The sequence below is a fragment of the Mauremys reevesii genome, linkage group 3 (genome assembly GCF_016161935.1).
Source record: "Mauremys reevesii isolate NIE-2019 linkage group 3, ASM1616193v1, whole genome shotgun sequence".
Taxonomy (NCBI): domain Eukaryota; kingdom Metazoa; phylum Chordata; order Testudines; family Geoemydidae; genus Mauremys; species Mauremys reevesii.
In genome coordinates this window covers 196,937,149-196,958,086 of record NC_052625.1, presented here as the reverse complement: position 1 = coordinate 196,958,086, position 20,938 = coordinate 196,937,149, and the positions used below count along the sequence as shown (strand labels likewise).

Below are 20,938 nucleotides of genomic sequence, written 5' to 3'. Positions count from 1 at the left end.
AACGCATCAGGCACAAACACTCATTCTCATGGATCTTCACAACGCTTTCGCTTTCCACAAACATCCTTTTGAACAACCAACCACACTTGTTCAAATATTTGCAGCAAATGAAATCAATAAAGTGGGAAAACCATGAATTCGCTGTGACAATGTTTCTGTTTTAGTAATCCAACAAATGATCACAGATACTCTTTTGCAGAATTAGTCTATCCACTGCTATAGCTGCAAGTCGGTGATTGACTGTAGCAAAGGCTATGTCTACACTTAAACCGCTACAGTGGCTCAGTTGCAGCACTTCTGTGTAGACACGCTACAGCAACGGGGAGAGTGTGTACGGGGAGACTTTGGCAAACCAGTAAAGTGCCTGAAACCACTATGGCTTATTGTTAAAGGTGGCCTCATCAGCAAGCTATAAATTGGACATTCAGCAATCTCAGCTTGACCAAGGCTGAGGGGGGGGGGAGTTTTGGGGTGCCACAGAAATGGCAGCTTGACCCCGCATCCTTCCTGATAAGAATTGTGTTGAAGTTGCTGATATATGCATTTTAAAAGAGCAGGATGTGCCCCAGGAATGTCTATTGGGGTCTCAAGTCTTCAAACTCTGGAAAAACCCATACCTGGTTAATCAATAATCAGAAGGAGCCTCTTGCTTTCCCATTGGAACTGCTTGCTTAACAAGTTTTCTTTAAGGGACATGTCATTCTATTACTAATGTATAAATAAGGGGTAAAATCTTGAGATAGTTGAACTCATTTGGGGACTGTTTTGGACTCTTTTTGGAATCTCTCTCTGGATACATCTTGTGGTCCCCACCGGCAAACAGAAGATTTGTTCACCAGAAGCCTGCCACTATTTCACTCGAGAGCCACACAGAGCTTTGTTAATTATCAAGGGTTGGGGGTGTTTTACTAATCTGTTGTGGATGTGTGTAAGTGCTTGAGACTAAGTAAAGTTTAGCTTTAAGTGAAAGCGCTCTTGTGCTGTCCTGTTTGTGCCAGCCATCTATCGGTCAGCCGGCTGTGTGTCCCCTGATTTATTTCCTGACACCTCCTTGCACAAAGTAAAAGTTACCAAGAGATTTGGGTTGAAAGAACCCTGGGTAACAAGTGCTCCCATTGCTGTAGTTAATACACCTCCCTGAGAGGTGGTAGCTACGTCATTGGAACAATTCTTCCGACCTAGCACTATCTACACTTAATTACGTTGTTCAGGGGTATGGATTTTTCACACCCCTTGAGCAATGTAGCTGGGTTAGTAACTTTTTAGTGTACTCCTGGTCATAGTCTGAATGACTAGTCAGTATATTCTAAGCACCCAGCTAATGTGATTTGTCGAGTCCTCCTTTGTGACTGATAACTACCCAGTTCATTTCTTCATGTATCATTCCTAGGTTGGGTGCCAGAAGTGGTGTCCACACACCTGAAGTCAGCAGCTTGCGTTAACGACTCTAGGATATTCCTAGAGGAGCCTGTCGACTGGCAGCCTGGGGATGAAGTTATTGTGAGTGGAACCGGTCTTGGAGATTCGTATCGGCAAGAGGAAATTGTCACAATTGAGGCAGTGAACAACACTGAAGTCTACCTTAGATCACCTCTCAGGTAAGTGGGTCTTGGGGGAATCCCAACAACAGGTAGCTAACTTGTGATTTGTCGACACAGGAAGTTATTCTTGATTAACTCTTCCTGATTAACTCCCTATGTAGATGCTCTTATTCCAGAATAAGAATTAATCCAGAATAGTTAAGCTTCTTTAAATTATTGCAGATTATTTTTCATTTGTAGAAAAAAAGTCAGTAAAGCATGGGAGTCAGGTTCAGGAATCTCAGCAATTCCAATATAAAATGATGACAGTACTATAGAAATACCTTTCTTTGTGAAGTTTTACAAAAACGGTGACATCACCCTATAACGATACATTCCAGTGTGCATCAAGAGCAAACCAAGAACCAGCCAGTGGACTTTGAACAATCTGTAGAGAGCTTTTTCATAGCAATTAAACCTTCAAAACTGTTATGAAAAACTCTACAACCTCAGGCACAAAACCAGCTTATTTATGATAATGAACCCCCCCCCCAAACCTTCTGATGATATTTTACTGAACGCATTTAAAAAAAAATTATTCTGAGCAGGAGAGTAGAATGTGCAAAGCTGAATTAGGTAACATTTATTTCTTATGACCCTATTGGACATTGAGCATATTTGTTTTGGTTTAATTTTCCTTTTCTTTGCCAGGGCACATACAGCTGGGGCATTACAAAAATAAAACAACCAACCCAAGTGTAATAAAAATGTCCATTCTTTTTGGATAGTGGTGTCTGAGATGGTCCTGGTTGCCCAGTGCTGGTAGTCTATGCTTCCATGGTGGAGATAACATTACAGAGTCTTCTCGGGTTACTAGAGGTTGATGCCCTTAATTATTAAAGTGGGGTACAGAGTAAAATAATGTGTGGTAGGGGTGGGTATCGTAAGTCCTACATTTGGTCTCTAGTTGCCTGAAAAATGCTGGCCAAGAAAAGCAATATTTGGAGTTCATTAGGGCCCAATATATTCTGAATAGGGCTGGTCAACAATTTTCCAATGAAACTGTTTTTCACTGGAAAATTGGGCTTTTGACGAAATGAAAATTTTTGCAAAAAGTGTCTGGAAAAATTTGATTTTTGTGGTGGTGGTGGTGTTGATGTTGACTAACTGAATGCCCCAAACCAAAATATTTTGATTTGGAAATGCCGCTACAGGGCCTCTCAGGAGCTGTAGTTTGATTGTCTCCTGTCCCTAATCGGCTGTATTCACTGGACTCCTGGCCAAACTGCATCTCCCATGATGTACCAGGGCTTGGGACTCAGGTAATTCAGCAGCTCCTGTCTTTAAGAGAGGAGACCATGTTGCAGCATGGGGGATGTAGTCCAACAAGGGAGCCTGGCCTACAGAAGAGGATAGGAGCATGAGGCACTCAAACTAAAACTGTCCTGAAATACCATGGCAACATTTCCAACTAGAAATATGTTGGGTTTTGGCTAAAATATTTTATTATATGAATTTCCACCAAAAATCAAAATTATCTGTTCCCCTCCCACGCACCCCCCTTTTCTTTGACCAGCTATATTTCTGAATAGGATAGAGATGGGATGGAATAAATGAACAAAGCTCAAACGTATAAAACTGCAACAAAACTATTACTAAACTAGTGAGGCCAGTGAGGAGTTGCCAATGATTGCAATGGCAATAGAATTGGGTCCCATACCACAATTGTCTGAAATATACAGATGTCACCTGAGAGCATCACTTGGCTCATACTCTTGAAGCTCAGCCTGGGTCACTCTTGGTGAACTTTTCTATGAACCTGATGTGAGTTATGGTCATAATGAAGGAACCTGGTGGATTCAGATTTAATTCTGATTTTTTTATGTGTGTGCATAGAACATGTTGAAACCTTTTTAAACCAACCAGAGTCTTTCCATACTCCCAAACCCTTTTATAATTCACAGGAATTTGCTGTTGTAGTTATGAAATAGAGATGGACTCAGAGCTAGACCCTGGAACTTAACAAAACTAGTTTAGACCCAGCTCTGAATTGTGAAGTTTCCATCTCTAAGCTCAAGATGAACAGATGCTTCCTGCAGACGTTCTGGCAGTCATGTTCTTGTGGCTGTTGCTATGCTTTGTATAGGTACCCTCACAGCTCTGGAGAAGAGTGGGTGCATGGGCAGCGCTTTGCTCTGAAAGCTGTTGTGGCATTGCTTAGCAGGAGAATTGTTGTTCGAGGAAACCTCACCAGAGAGAGGATGTCCCACCTAAGGGCGTGTGCTGAAGCAGGTGTATCAGGAGGTAAGAAGATTATTTGGATAGAGACATGTTCAAAGGAAAATAAATAAATAAAGGCAGTATTCTTACTTTGACATCACATTATGATATATCATTTTGTTAGAAAGCCTTCTGAACAGAATAACTTTGAAGCCCACTCAGCACCAGGAAAGTGAACTTATCTTTCCAGACATTGTTTGACATGAAAGTATGAAGTCACAGGAGTTGAACTGAATTTCCTTGTTATCTTGCAGATGTGTTATCCTCATGTTGTTGTTGCAAGCCATCTTCGGAAACCCCCCACCACCACCTTTTTTAAATGAGCCTAAAGTGGTAAAAAAGAGGATATCTTTTGAAAATAATGTTTCCATGTACATATTATGTTAAACTTTTAATTGTGTTTACTAGGTAGTGACTTAAAGAAAATCTCCCAATCCTTTTTATACTCTTGAGTGTAGAATACTGAGATGTTACTAAATGCATTTGGAAAACCTGGTCAAATAAAGATAATTGGTTTGATTTCCTCTCACTTACAGTGGTTTTTATGCCTGTATAACTCCACTGACTTGCAGGGCGGGGTTCCTGGTTCACCCAGGGGTTCCTGCATAGAAGAGAGCAGAACCACACCCAATGACTGTAATTTGGGGTGATAATTAGGACTGCTGACTGCACATGCTTTCCTTTAAAACTAAAATTCTGGCTGCTTTAAACTTTTGACACAAGACTTCATTTGGTATGCAGCAGCCAATTGCTGGTACAGCCCCATGGGTTTACTTTGGCACCCAGGAATATTGTCATTGATATGCAGTAGGAGTGGGAGGAGTTGGAGTGGTTTTATTTGTGTTAGAGTGAAGCTGTGGTTGTCAGAGGAATAACAAGATAGTTTGGGTGGGTGTCAGATTGTCTGGAGTGGCTCATGACTGTGAGTGCCTACCTCAGGGCAGACTGTCAGAAAACAGGGCAGACACCCCCAATCTGGTGGTGTGTTCTATAATTTGATTTCATCAAATCAGTAACAAATGTGAATTCCTGGATCACTTATACCAGTCTTATAGAGTCACAGACAGTCCTGTTAGATTCTCCAGTTCTATCTTGCCACCCAGACAAACTGGACTTTGTGATAAAAGGTCATTTAAACCAAAAATCACATCACATTTAGGTTGCTCCCAGTCCCAAGCGACTAATTACTTACTCCAGATCTCTAGATCTTACATCAAAGACAACACCGGTAGCCAATTCTGTAGTACACTAACTAAAGCTTTATTAGTTAAGAAAAGGAAGTGAGAGTTAATGAGAGATTAAGGCAGGTAAAATATATGTACAGGTGAGTCACAGTTTGTAATTCCAAATGGCGGCAGGGATGTAATAAACTGCCAGTTTCCCAAAAGCCTTTTCAGGATTCCCAGATAGTCTCTGGGGACTCTGCTTTGCATCTGGTACACTTCCCTGTAAGAGTCCAAATAGTCCAGAGATGTGGGATCTTTCCTGGAATCCATATTTATAGCTTCTTCTCACCGAAAACAAGCTGTGAGAAGCCATGTGGGCTTTTCCTCTGGTGACGGAGAGAGGAACGCATTTTGAGTCTTTGACCTCCGATCATCACACACAATGCCCACTTGCTTCGAAATGAGCTCTTTTCTGTTAAAGTTCTTTGTTTGAATTGCACAAGGCTTCTTTCTCATTTGATGGCTTGTTTGGTGGGTTACTTAATTACAGGGGTGTATACAATGTACGTGTTTGCTACTCCATTATACCAGGATACAGATAAGTGAAAACAATGCACGTAACATCCCACTCGTTTTCATGACGTTTAAGCACCAAATACACTCTTCTACATTTAACAACCACTTTTATCTATACTAATATACAAGTGAATTGCCCTGCAGCTCTGGCATGAGCTGGCACCTCGGTTGCTAGCGTCACAGTGGGATTTTGTTGTTACAGATTTGTCTTAAAAATAAAAGAAAATAAATAAAATCGTGCTGTTAAAAGTGACCAGACAGCATTGGAGACTGAAAATCTCTCTGTAGCCTCAGAACGGGCACAGCTTGGGCAGTGGTAGTACAAATCTCCATATGCTACCCACCCGTGTGCCTCATGTCTGACCTGGAAGAGCCATCTCTAGGGACAAGTATCAAATCCCTGAGCTGATGGTGTCAAATTGCAGATGAAACTGAGCTCTGTGCAGTATCAGCCTCTTTGATTATAATGTCAGGATGGTTGCTCTAGGGACAAGGGAATTGTTCATACTCAATCCCATTTAAATCCTCTCTAACCTCTGCCAACAAGAGAGAGGGTGTGATCTGAGTGCCAGTCATGGAGCCCTGCTTCCATCTTTGACCCTGAGCAAGTTGCTACTTAAGCTCTGTGTCTCACTTTCCCCACTTTCCAGGTGGGGGTAATAGTTTTTACTTACACCTCTGAGAGGTACTGTGAAGAGCTAATGTTCATAAAGAATTTTGAAGTATTCTCATTGCAGTTTAATTCAAATACATCCATGCCCAATCGCCTTTTCACGAATCTGACCCAAAGTAAATCAATGTCAAATTCATCTTTCCCAGGCACAGATCTACTTAGAACTGAACAGAAGGAGCTTACCGAAGCATAAAATGACTTCAGCTTCCTGCAGGTTTCAATATACGCCCCTCTAAAAAGGATCAGCTCTTATGCATGGAAAGACGAGGCTTAGGACTTTGCATGGCGCATAGAGTCACTGTGGGGCTGTGCCGTTGACAGACTCTCTCTGCTGTATTTCAGATGCCTCGGTATGTCTGTACAAGAGGAGTGAGAGGATGCTAGGATCCCGGGATATGGGGGCCGTTGTTATTGTGCAGGCTTTCCAGGGTGAGGACAGTCACATCCGTTTGGAAGGCGTTCAGTTCCAGCACGTGGGCCAAGCATTCCAGCAGCACCTGAGCGCACTGACGATTGCCGGGGATGCCCATATGACTGGTGAGAGACTGGTTAGGGCCCTTGCCTAGCACTTGTGAGACCTTGGTTCAATTACCTGCTCTGCCACCAACTTCCTCTGTGGACTCAGCCAAGTCACTTAGCCTTTCTGTGCTTCAGCTCCTTATCTGTAAAATGGGAACAATAGCACTGCCCCGACTCTCGGGTGTCTTGTCAGGGTAGAGACGCTAAAGACTGTGAAGTGCCGTGGGATCTATTGATGAAAACTGCTATACTGTATAAGAAATAGGTGCTATTGATGATTATTATAGTTCGGAGACAGGCACAAGAAATACCATGAACCAAGCCTCCACTGATTGAACTTGGAGCATGAAAATGATTATGAAATGGTAGAGTTCATGATTCTAAGGAATGGTAGGAGGGAGAGCAGCATAATAAAGACAATGGATTTCAAGAAGGCAGACTTTATCAAACTCAGGGAATTGGCAGGTTAAGATCTCATGGGAAACAAGTGTAAGGGGAAAAACAATAGAAGACAGTTGGCAGTTTTTCAAAGAGACATTATTAAGGGCACAAGAGCAAATTATCACACTGCGTAGGAAAGATAGGAAATATGGCAAGAGACCACCCCGGCTTACCCAGGAGATCTTCAATGATCTAAAAATAAAAAAAAGACCTACAAAAAGGGGAAACTAGGTCAAATTACAAAGAGTGAATATAAACAAATAACAGAAGCAATTAGAAAGGCCAAGGCACAAAACGAGATCAAACTAGCTAGAGACATAAAGGGTAACAAGAAAACATTCTACCAACACATTAGAAGCAAGAGGAAGACTAAGGACCAATCGGGGGCGAGGGGGGTGGGGGGAATAAAAACAGAAAATGTGGAAATGTCAGAAGTGCTTAATGACATCATTGTTTCGGTTTTCACCAAGAAGGTTGGTGGTTATTGGACATCTAACGTATTGAATACCAGTGAAAATGAGATAGGATCAGACGAGGCTAAAATAGGGAAAGAAAAAGGTTACTTGGACAAATTAGATGTCTTCAAGTCACCAGGGCCTGATCAAATGCATCCTAGAATACTCAAGGAGCTGACTGAGGAGATATCTGAGCCATTAGCAATTATCTTTGAGAAGTCATGGAAGATGGGGGAGATTCCGGAAGACCGGAAAAGGGCAAATATAGTGCCCATCTATAAAAAAGGAAATTAGGACAACCCAGGGAATTACAGACCAGTCAGCTTAACTTCAGTACCCAGAAAGATAATGGAACAAATAATTAAGCAATCAATTTGCAACCATCTAGAAGATATTAAGATGATAAGTAACAGTCAGCATGGATTTGTCAAAAACAAATTGTGTCAAACCAACCTGATAGCTTTCTTTGACAGGGTAACAAGCCTTGTGGATAGGGGGAAGCATTAGACATGGTATATCTTGATTTTAGTAAAGCTTTTGATTCTGTCCCGCGTGACCTTCTCATAAATAAACTAGGGAACTGCAACTTTTATGGAGCTACTATAATGATCTGGACAAACTGGAGAAATGGTCTGAAGTAAATAGGATGAAATTTAATAAGGACAAATGCAAAGTACTCCACTTAGGAAGGAACAATCAGTTGTGCACATACAAAATAGGAAATGACCGCCTAGGAAGGAGTACTGCGGAAAGGGATCTGGGGGTCATAGTGGACCACAAGCTAAATATGAGTCAAACAGTGTAACACTGTTGCAAAAAAAGCGAACATCATTCTGGGATGTATTAGCAGGAGTGTTGTAAGCAAGACAGGAGAAGTAATTCTTCCACTCTACTCTGCGCTCATTAGGCCTCAACAAGAGCATTGTGTTCAGTTCTGGGTGCCACATTTCTGGAAGGATATGGACAAATTGGAGAAAGTCCAGAGAAGAGCAACACAAATTATTAAAAGTCTAGAAAATATGATCTATGAGGGAAGATTGAAAAAATTGGGTTTGTTTAGTCTGGAAAAGAGAAGACCGAGAAGGGACACAATAACAGTTTTCAAGTATGTAAAAGGTTGTTACAAGGAGGCGGAAGAAAAATTGTTTTTCTTAACCTCTGAGGATAGAAGCAGCAGCAATGGGCTTAAATTGCAGCAAGGGAGGTTTAGGTTGGACATTAGGAAAAACTTCCTAACTGTCAGGGTGGTTAAACACTGGAATAAATTACCTAGGGAGGTTGTGGAATCGCTGTGATTGGAGGTGTTTAAGAGCAGGTTAGACAAACACCTGTCAGGAATGGTCTAGATAATATAGTCCTGCCATGAGTGGAGGGGACTGGACTAGACGACCTCTTGAGGTCCCTTTCAGTTCTATGATTCTATGTTTTCTTCAAAATTCACATTCCAAACCAAACCAAATTTTGTATTTAGGGGCCTCTCTCTGTGCTCCATGAAATGTGTTTCAGACTAGGGGTGGTTCGATTAAATAAGAAATCCACATTAAGTTTTATCCATTCCTAGAACTCAACCCCTAATGAATCTTGTTGAAGATTTTAAGATATTTAATTGTTTTTCCCCTCTGCCTAGCAGCCCATCTCAAATTATATTTCATTTTTGCTGCTTCTCTTTGTAATCATGGTCTGGTCGGCACTGGAAACAGAAGTAAAATACTAAGAACGAGCTTATTTCATTAGTTTCAGTCCAGAAACTGGAAAGCAGGAAGAGCTGGAAAGGTCATGGGTAAAGTTGGTTCTCATGAGATTCCTAGCCAAACTTCGTAGAATAATAGAATTCATATAATCATAGAAGATTAGGGTTGGAAGAGACCTCAGGAAGTCATCTAGTCCAATCCACTGCTCAAAGCAGGACCCAAACCCACTAAATTATCCCAGCCAGGGCTTTGTCAAGCCAGACCTTAAAAACCTCTAAGGATGGAGATTCCACCATCTCCTAGTTAACCCAGTCCAGTGCTTCACCACCCTCCTAGTGAAATAGTGTTTCCTAATATCCAACCTAGACCTCCCTCACTGTAATCTCATGGGGGAGGTTTAATTAACCTGGAATATCAGTCTTTTAGGGTTTGTCCATCACTACTGCAGACTGCTAGTAAAGTCTGGTGACTGTTGTAATGCCCTCCAACTCCTGTTCATACCAATGGGAGTCTTTCCATTGGTGTCAAAGGGAGCTAGATTAAGTCCAGGATATGAACATTAGCTGAGCATGCTTTGCCTTTGTCCTGGCATGTAGCCCACACAGGCCTGTCGTTAGTCATTTCTGCTAATTTGCACATGGCTTACTGGGTTGCATACTCTTACAGTGTAATGACATTTTTATTCTTGCTTTGCGGATCACTGGATGGCATATGTTCGGCTTCTTGTGTGATTGTGCTAAACTGGCCACATTTCAAAATTTGTCGTATAGAAAAAAACTCTCTTGCATGACATTGCTGTGATGCAAATTCACTTATTATAGTGACATCATAGAAAGTGTGATATATTTGTGTATGCATGATGCCACAGTACTTTGCAATGTTATGATGCTGCTTTAAAACCTCATTATGTTGTGATGCAATGTCACAATGCTGCAAACATTTTACTAGTTGGAAATCATTTTGGGACTGAGGGGGTAAAATCCATCATATAAACAGTACTTGCAGGTTGATAAAAAAGTGCAAAATTTGGTAAGGGTGAACAGCTTAAATTGCGATCTCTCTCATTGGAGCATCACAGCAAATTGGCTTAATCAAGCAGCATCAGAGTTGATGAATAATAGTTTGTACAGAAACATCACCTTTAACGGAGGCAACCTGGAGTTATATTCTTGCTTTCCTCTGACACTACCCTTTTCTTTCCAGATTCTTACATTCGCAGTTGCTCTGTGTGGGATTCCTTTGGTCGGGGACTCAGTCTGTCGAGGACTTCAGAGCTAAGAGTGGACAATAATGTTTTCTATAACATTTTAGGTCATGGGATTCTACTGGGTAAGTGAAGCAGAGGATTTTCAATCAACCTATATGTGGCTCTTTATGCCAAGGATACTGTTAATCAAAACTTCCTTGGGTGGAAGAAGGTTCAATTCATGTTCTCTGGCGCTAGTCTTGTGGAATTCAGTATATCATTCTCCAACTTCCTCATGCAGCTGCTGAGGACCTATTTCCTTATAACCATATATGCCGTGGGTCCATTTCTTATGAGCAGCATGGAGCTTGTTCAGTCCCATTGGTACTTCTCTCCCACCCCACCTCTTTTCTTTACAATCTAACAGTAGATAGAGATTCACCTGGCATGGAAAGAACTCTATGATGTAATATTTAAAGGCCCGGTTCACCAAAGCACATAAACACATACTTCCCATTAGTGTTGATCAGGTGACATTGAAAACAATGGGATGATAGCACATGCTTAAAGTCAAGCACAGGCCTAAGTACTTGACTGATCTGGAACTTGAGACAACAAAAATATTGAAAATCAAAATCTCTCTCCTACCATTAAAGCAAGCTGGAGATTGGTCTGCAGACTGTTCCACCAGCATCCCATACTGCCTAAGTATCTAATGATATCATGTTAGTTTTGGCTGCTGTTAAACAAACAAACAAAAGCCTTAGGCCCTGATCCTGCAATCCAGTGCACACATGCAGGCTTTCCTCTCGACTGGCCTCCCACTGAAATCACTTTGACTATAAACAGGTGCAGCGCTCAACCTGTCCAGGTCTTAATTTGGAAATCTGTTCCTCCCATCATTCATGCTGAGACATAAGTCTGACTTTCCAATCTCTGGGCTGAACTAAATGTCCTCAGCAATTTCGGTCTGAATACTCTGTATCCTCAAGACGTCTTTAATGGCTTCAATGTCAGTAGCTCCAGAGGGTCTGAAAGATGAATTTATATATCATTTTGTTACCTGTAAAGGCATATTTATTATAGCTGCCTGTTTGCTGCTCTAGAATTGGAATCTCTCAATGATTTCATTTAAACCCCTATTTTCTAGGGTTTGCAGGACCGTCATAAAAATTTGCTCTGGGCTTAAAGTTAATTGGCAAACAAGATCCCGGCCTGGAAGCCAAGACTTGTTATGCCTCCTTTCAAACCTGGATGACTCTCAAAAGCACTAGTGTACAGTCCTACTTTTGTTCTCATAATGGCTGTGACTGAAATAAATACAATCTGAAAAGGAAATATTTCTTAGTAGGATCTAGTTCCAAGGTAAATGAAATGGAGGTTGCAGGGTGTGTGAAAAAATAAAGCTCCAAACTCAATGCATTTTTTTCCCCCGGAGATCAGCTTGAATTTAGGGTGGTTAATATGTGGGAGGTTAATATGTGTCCGGGGAAGAATTGCAGGGAGCATTGGCATATGTTATCCCTAGCAAGAACCATATTTCTTGTAAAAGAAGGGGGAGGTTGATTTGCATGTTCCCTGGATAGGGCTTGCCATTTTCCAGATAGATGATGGCTGGCATTTCCTTAGGATGGAGGTTAAAGTGCTTTTCTTTCCTTTCTGTGCCAATTCATGGTGCATGCTGTTTTTGGGACCCAATTGCTGCAGGCAGGGGGCATGTGTGCTGCTGTGAGTGGTGGGATCCATTGTTGTCTTGTGCCCATTGTCTAGTTCATGCCTTCAAAAAAAAAAACCCCAACCAAAAAAACCAACAATAACCAAAATAAAACAACAACAAGCAAAAACCCAAGGCACTTTGGCACATGATTGCATGATGTGATTTTAATGTTTCTGTTTACATGGTTAAGGCATTGGGTGGGGACTCAGGAGATTTTGGGTTTAATTCCTGGCTTTGTCACAGGGTGCCTGTGTGAATTTAGGCAACTCACCTCATCTCTCTGTGCCTCTGTTCCCCATCTGTACAATGTGTATCAGAATATCCCTTCTTTCTAGCTGTTGTCTGTCTTCTCTGTTTAGATTGTAAACTCTTTGGGGCAGAGACTCTCTTACTCTGTGTTTGTACAGTGCCTAGCACAAGAGGCTCTGGTCTTGGTTCCTCTTGGTACGACCAGAGTACAAATTAATAATAACAGTTTCCTCTTCACCCTGTGGAAATTATCTGAACTTTCAACTATGCACCACGGTAATAATCTTCACCCCTGATATTTAGACCCCTGACAAGTTATATTGATCCTGCTCCACTCTCAGCTTTCCTTCTATGGTGTAACATGGATTCCAAAGTGCTTTGCAAATAGTATATGTACAACACTGCAGAAATGCAGCCACCTCTGTGGTGAAAAGCTGCGGCCACCCAGCATACACTGCCTTGCGCAACAGTATAGGTGGGGAATAAAACATACATAATAATATGTGGTCTGCATGAGTGATGATCGTTAGAGCTCTATTTGATGAATTTGTGCCTCTGATTATATTTTAGGAGGGTCGTTAGAACAGGGGAATAGAGTCAGGCACAACACAGTGATTGGACTTTCTGGAACTGATGGACTTTCCAACATAGAAACGTTATCACCAGCAGGGATCTACATCAGGGCTCCTGCTAACCAGATAGAGGTAAAGGAAAAAACAACACTGTATCAAAGAACAACATCATGGTTTGAAATATGGTTCTCAGGGTGACCCAAACACAGGCTGTTCACTTACTGAGTGAGTTTTAATAAGTATGGTTACTGCAACAGGATAGTAATACAAGTGCACAATGTTATATTCCCAAATAATTGTGTGTGTGTCTGTCTGTGTGTCTCTCTTTCTCTCTATATATATATATATTAACACACACTCTCTCTCTCTCTCTCACTCACTCACACACACCTACACAGAATCTCTTTCTCTCACATACATACGGTGTGAAATGTTTGCAACTAAACTCCAGTCCCTATGTAACTTCCAAGCTTCTTATGTTTTGTTACAAAGTCCAAAGTCATCTTGGGTTCATCAGAAGGTTCATAAAATTTTGCCAAAATACCTAGGCCCAGATCTGATCAATTCTGGTCCAGTTTTATTGTTTCCATCACACTTTAAAAAACTCCCAGTTTTTCATGATCTGGATGGCAAACCAAATACAATTCCTCAGTTTCAAGTGAATTCCACCTGGATTTGTACCCAAAACTCAAGAAAAACTCTGGGACTGCCAATCCATAGAAACTGAAACCAATGAGGAACTACATATGAGGACATGATTTCCCCTTCACGCTATGCTCCTCAAAGAGTTGCACCTAACTTTGAAGGTGAGAGACTGCCAACAGGTTTCCTGTATTACTCTCATGACAAGTTTGCCTGAGAATAAAGAGAGAACTTTGATTTAATTCCCTGCAGGGCATATACCCAACTTTACAGGCCATTTTAGAGAACATAGTGGAGGCATCTATTATGTTAAAAAAAAAAAAAGTAGGCAGAGTAGCATGACTCCAGGGCCTCTAAACACAGAGAGATCTATGCGGTTGTACATTGGCATAGCCTAGAGCTGTCTGACTCAGTACCAACGGTTCTGAAGCTAACTCAGTCAGTTTTCAATGCATTTGTTTAGCTCGTGTGCAATAATAGAAATACAGAGATCTATTTCGAAGTTGAGGCCATGGACATGTAACCAGCCACTGGGGTTAAAACTCCTTTTCAAAAAACTACTGGGGCCTGTCCTCTGCAAGCCAGTGTGGGTGGAATAGCAGATGCTCGTTGCAATCTCCATTGTGATCTGCCATCTAAAGGGATGGGTATATAAGTCATTGCAACAGCAGGATACTGAGGGCTAAAAGAAAACCAGGATTCTACCTCCCTTTATCTACATTATTAGTAGGGGTATTTATTATCGTACAGTACCCAGAAGTGCTTGACAGAAAAAAGGAAATACACGGTCACTGTAGGAAAGACCACAATATATTTGTAGGCTTTTGGGGTTAGGCACAGTATCCTATGATGTGCCTGTATGGTGCTTAATCTTGCTTGGGGCCTTTAGACTCTACCCGAATATAAAAAGTAGAAGTGCTGAACTGTAGGGCGGGAAGGAAGGATTTTAGCCACAGAACTATGCTCATGAAGCTAACCAATTTAGGCATGAGGGTTCATAAAAACATAAGAATGACCATACTGGGTCAGATCAGTGGTCCTTCTAGCCCAGCATCTAGTCTTCCAACAGTGACCAGTGGAATACACAGAATAGGGCAATTATTGAGTAATCCATCCCTTCTTATTCCAATTCCAGCTTCGGTCAATTAGAGATTTAGGGATACCCAGAGCATGGGGTTGCATCTCTGACCATTTTGGCTAATAGCCATTGATGGACCTCTCCTCGATGAATTAATCTAATTCTTTTCTGAACTCTGTTATAATCCTGGTCTTCACAACAACCCCTGACAAAAGTTCCACAGGTTGACTATGCGTTGTGTGAGGAACTACTTTGTTATGATTGTTTTAAACCTGCTGTCTATTAATTTCATTAGGTGACTACTGGTTCTTGTGTTATGAGAAGGAGTAAATAACACTTCCTTATTCACTTCCTCCTCACCAGTCATGATTTTATAGGCCTCTATCATGTCCCCTCTTAGTCATTTCTTTCTTAAGATGAACAGTCCTCATCTTTTTAACTTCTCCTCCTATGGAAGCGGTTTATACCCCTAATCATTTTTGTTGCCATTATCTTTTCCAATTCTAATATATATTTTTTGAGATGGGGTGAAAAGAACTGCACACAGTATTCAAGGTGGGTGTGCCATGGATTTAGATAGTGATATTTATGATATTTTCTGTTTTACTATCTATCCCTTTCCTAGTGGTTCCTAACAGGTTGTTAGCTTTTTGACTGCCCTTGCACATTGAGCATATATGTTTTCAGAGAACTCTCCACAGTGACTCCAAGATCTTTTTATTGAGTGGTGACAGTTAATTTAGACCCCATCATTTTGTATGTATAGTTGGGATTATTTTTTCCAGTGTGCATTACTTTGTACTTACCTACACTGAATTTCATCTGCCATTTTATTGTCACGTCACTCAGATTAATGAGATCCCTTTGTAACTCTCTACAGTCAGCTTTGGACTTAATTCTCTCATGTAATTTAGTATCATCTGTAAAAATGCTCCCTCACTGTTTACCCTTTTTTCCAGATTGCTTATGAATATGTTGAACAGTACAGGTCCCGGTGCAGATCCTTGGCAGACCCTGCTATTAACCTCTTTCCACTGTGAAAACTGACCATTTATTTCTATCCTTTGTTTCCTACCTTTTAACCAGTTACTGATCCACGAGAGTATCTTCCCTTTTATCCCAAGTTTGCTTACATTGCTTAAGAGCTTTTTGGTGTGGGACCTTGTCAAAAGTTTTCTGAAAGTTTAAGTACACTGTGTCAGCTGGATCATTCTTGTCCACATGCTTGGTGGCCTCCTCAAAGAATTCTCATAGATTGGTGAGGAATGATTTTTCTTTACAAAAGCCAGCTCTTCCCCAACATATGTTGTTCATGTGTGTGTCTGATATTTTTGTTCTTTACTACAGTTTCAACCAATTTGCCTGGTTCTGAAGTTAGGCTTACCAGCCTGCAATTGCCAGGATTGCCTCTGGAGCCTTTTTAAAAATCAGCATTACGCTAGCTATCCTCAAATCATCTGGTACAGAGGCTGATTTAAGTGGTAGCTTATATACCACATTTAGTAGTTCTGCAGTTTCATATATGAGTTCCTTTATATCTTTTGGGTGGATATCATCTGGTTCTGGTGACTAATTACTGTTTAATATATCAGTTTGTTCGAAAACCTCCTGTTATGGACACCTCAATATGAGACAGTTCCTCCAATATGTACCTAAAAAGAATGGCCTAGTTGTGGGAAACTCCCTCTCATCCTCTGCAGTGAAGACCGATGCAAAGAATTAATTTAGCTTCTCTGCAATGGCCTTGTCTTCCTTTAGCATTTTGGTCATCCAGTGGACCTACTGATTCTTTGGCAGGCTTCCTGCTTCTGATGTACTTAATTTTTTGTTGTCATTGCTGTTAGTTTTTGTGTCTTTTGCTAGTTGCTCTTCAAATTATTTTTTGGCCTGCCTAATTTTACTTTTACACTTAATAGAATCATAGAAGATTAGAGTTGGAAGAGACCTCAGGAGGTCATCTAGTCCGACCCCCTGCTCAAAACAGGACCAACACCAACTAAATCCTCCCAGCCAGGACTTTGTCAAGCCGGGCCTTAAAAACCTCTAAGGATGGAGATTCTGCCATCTCCCTAGGTAACCCATTCCAGAGCTTCACCACTCTTCTAGTGAAATAGTTTTTCATAATAGCCAGCCTAGACTTCCCCCACTGCAACTTGAGACCATTGCTTCTTGTTCTGTCATCTGCCACCATTGAGAACAGCCGAGCTCCATCCTCTTTGGAACCTTCCTTCAGATAGTTGAAAGCAGCTATCAAATACCCCCTCACTCTTCTCTCTGCAGACTAAATAAATCCAGTTCCCTCATCCTCTTCTCATAAGTCACTTGACTTTCATTATGTTCCTTTCTATTTTCCTCAATTATTAAAATATTCTTTTTTGCCTCTAATTACTTCTTTTACTCTGCTGTTTTTTTGGTCCTCTTACTGTTTTGTTTGTTTGTTTGTTTTAAATTTTGGGTATATATTTAGTTTGAGCCTCTGTTGTGGCACTTTCTGTATAGTTTCCATGCGGTTTGCAGGCATTTCAATCTTGTGATTGTTCCTTTTAATTTCTATTTAATTAGCTTCCTCATTTTTGTGTAATCCCCCTTGATGAAGTTAAATGCTACTGTGGTAGGTTTCTTCAGTATTCCTCCCCACCCCTCCCAAAGCATGTTAAATTTAATTACATTGTGGTCACTATTGCTAAGCTGTTCAGCCAAATACACCTCTTGGACCAGATCCTAAGTGCTTCTCTTAGGAATAAATCAAGAATTGCCTCCCCTTGTGGGTTCTACGACTAGCTGCTCCAAGGAGCAGTCATTGATGGTGTCTAGAAATTTTATCTCTGAATCTGGTCATGAGGTGACATGTACCCAGTCAATATGGGGATGAAATCCCCCATTATTATTGGGTTTTCTATTTTCATTGCCAGATATGTAAAGGTATGTAGGCATTACTCTGCTCAGCCTTGCAATGCCTAATTGACTTAGGAGTCTAAGTCACTTTTGAAAATGAAACTTAGGCACCGTATTCACTACCTTCTACTGTGACCTCTGGCTAGGTATTTCCCACTCTCTATCTGTTTAACTCATGCCTGCTCTGAAGAGCTCACAGTCTATAACAATGTATAATGGCTGCCATTTTGGCTGACACACTGGAGGCCTCCTGAGCTAAAAGTGTGAACTGCTTGAGCTAAAGGGACCATGGTTCTGTAGGTGGGGGCTGTGACAGATTCACATCTTGTGTGGATCGGCACAGAGAGGGATGTGTAATACACACTCACCAAATACAGTGCCTAAAAGAGTGGTGCCCTGATTTAGCTTGGGGTTTCTAAACACTATTGTTATCCAAATAATAAAAATGATGTTTTCACATGGAGAAGAGCATAGATTTCACAGAGCAGAGACGGTGGTTCCATTTATTCACATCTCCCAGGCATCCTAGAAGGATGTGCCTTCCTATAAGCCTGCTGCTGTAGGATATGGCCTCTTTTTATCCCAGATGTACCGTGATCCACAGCCAGTGAGCAAACAGTTTGTTACAATATATGCAACTTCCTCAGCAATGCTGTGCTTCCAGTGGCTCACCTTTGCAGTTGACCCACCTGCAGCGTCCTGTATGCCGTCCAGCCATTTCAGTTGTGAAATTACTTTTCTGACAGTCAGGCTATAATCATCATTGCTTCAGACAGGGCAGGCATGGAGCCATGTCCATGAAAGGAAATGCCAAGTGGACATGATGGTCTTCTTCCTCTTCTGGCCCAGGGCAAGAGTGTACGTGGCCCTGTGCCAGTGTGTGTTAGGGATGAGAATTTCCAACCCCTTTATACCCCTCTACAGGAGCTGGGGACAATCCTGGGGAAAATCCTAGGCACCAGGACTGAGAGTGTCACTGCCCATTCCCTTTACACTGGCTAGCAGAGCTGCTTAGCACAGGGATAGCATCTGCTACACTGCCCCCACACTCCTGGACACACAATACCATTTTGTGCTGCCAAAGGGGCAGAACTGTGAGGGGAATTTCTTTACAAGCAAACTAACTGCTGTTGCCTGCTGAAGGACTTAAAAAAAAATCAACATTCTGTCTACAAACAATTCTGCTTCCCCACATCATGCGTTTTCTGGTTTTTCCCATCCCCCATTTATTATTCCTGAACATGTTCTAATCTCAGTTACTCCAGATTTGCCACAACCGGTGTAGTCACATCGTTTCAGTTACCCCAGTGAAGCTGAGAAAAGAATCTGGACCAGGTCCCGTTACAGCAGTTCTGACACTCCTGCAGCTCCCTCCTCATTTGAAGTCCTAATCCTGTTGTTTGTGACTGGAAAAGGTTGTGATGTTACAAACAAGAGGATTAAGATTTCAGATGAGGGATGAAGCAGCAGGAGAAGATGAAGCTTTGAAAACAAAGATTTTAGTTCTAAGCGGATACCTCTGGTAATTAAAAAGGGAACTAGCAAGACCCATATATGCCTGTCCTCACCCTAACTGCTTAGCTTGTGTTCTGTCCCTGGTCCCCTCCCTTCATTTGCTTTATTGTCTATTTAGACTGTGAGCTCTTTGGAGCAGGGTCTCCCTTGCTATGCACACATACAGCATCTGTCACAACAGGTCCATGATCCCAACTGGAGCCTTTGGCTGCTACTGCAGTACAGATAAATAAATAATAAATATTTTAAATATCCCACGTGCAGCTTCAATCACTCTCCCTTGGGACACTGTCCAGTCTATTGCCACTCACTGTCAAGGAGTAACACTTGATGCTTAGCCTAACTTTTCCTATTACTCCCCTAGGAACCATGCAGAATTTCTTCTCCTCCATGAGGGCATCTACACCTTTCAAACCTGGTAGACTCTTATATCCATGCCCCTTTCCCAGACCTTTAGTCACTCCTTATCCAAGCTGCACTTTGTTAGCTGTTTTAATCTTCTGTAAGTCAGTTTCTTCAGCCAATGATATTTCTCCTCATGCACATTCAGACAACACCCCTTTGAGTGAGTCGGGGTACATACAGAGCCAGCCATTAAAGAATTCCTCATTTACCCCAAAGTAATTCCATTGGCTTCAGTTTACCTACTTCTATTTTACATCCAGATGAGGAGAACTGAGCCTGTACTTCTCTGTAATTTTAGTGCATTGACAGTCCTGGAGACTGATGATCTCTCTTTAGCCTCAGAACAGGCACCTCTCCAGTGCGCATCATCTCCAACATGGAGGGAGTGCATTTAGCACGAGAAGACAACTTATTCTCCATGCTTTTTCAGTCCTTAGCCTCTTGCTGCACCTTAGTACAGGGATACAAATTAGTGCTTAGAGGTATCTTTTTGTGTTTGTGGGCTCCTGTCCACCAGAAAAGGTATGGAGATCAACAATTGCACCTAGGTCACCAAACAGCTGTCCTGGTAGTAACTTGAGTTCACTGCTGTTGATGAAAAGTTCCTTAGCTCCTTACCAATATCATCTGAACTAGCCAACTCCCAGACTATCAGACACTGGGGAGAGGACACACCCTCTACATTTCAGCATTGCCCATCATTGCTTCCCTACCACGACACTTTCTGAAACCTACTGCAATGTGAGTGCTCACTGAATAGACCCACTGGGTGCTGGAAATGCCTTCAGTGTTGTATTTTATTGGTGGGGAGAAGAGGAAGCAAAGCTTTAAAGGACCATCACTGTTCATCCTAAGATATTCATGAAAAAGTTACTCTTTCAGTTAAAAGACACTTAAAACATTGACTGGGTTTTATTCCAATGACTTCAGATGCACACCTTAAGGTATCTGGCCTATACAGGCAATTCATTTCTCTCTGGAATTTTGATTGAATGGATGTCCGTAATACACTGAATTCACAAAAAATTGATTTCCACACAAAATTCCCTTCCTGCTTAAAACTGCTGTCTTCAAGCCACTGGCTGCCTGAATAAATGTACAGTTTTCCCTTGTGAATCTTCTGTGGAATGCACAATTGCAAATAAAAGATCCTGGAATACTGTAACTTGACTGCAGAAGCATTTTTTTAAGGGAAAGGGATCTGTATTGGGTAGCATGTTCTAAATTGTTGCAGCTCTGCAAGACGAGAGATAAGGCAATGCTTTGGATATTGATATCCTTTTGTTTTTTGAAAGATGTCAGAGATCACGACTGCAGGGAACTAACAGGGTCAGGAGACTGGCAATGGAATATGGAGC

General features: G+C 41.5%; 1 protein-coding gene across 1 annotated transcript in view; it reads left to right on the top strand.

Moving 5' to 3' along the window:
• The window catches only part of PKHD1 (PKHD1 ciliary IPT domain containing fibrocystin/polyductin), a 306,693-nt gene that overhangs the window by 118,238 nt on the left and 167,517 nt on the right, over window positions 1-20,938 (top strand). The window contains exons 18-22 of the mRNA XM_039532757.1: window positions 1,391-1,598; window positions 3,667-3,824; window positions 6,558-6,752; window positions 10,525-10,650; window positions 13,044-13,177. Coding sequence (XP_039388691.1) covers window positions 1,391-1,598; window positions 3,667-3,824; window positions 6,558-6,752; window positions 10,525-10,650; window positions 13,044-13,177 — 821 coding nt within the window. The remainder of the gene's footprint in view (window positions 1-1,390; window positions 1,599-3,666; window positions 3,825-6,557; window positions 6,753-10,524; window positions 10,651-13,043; window positions 13,178-20,938) is intronic.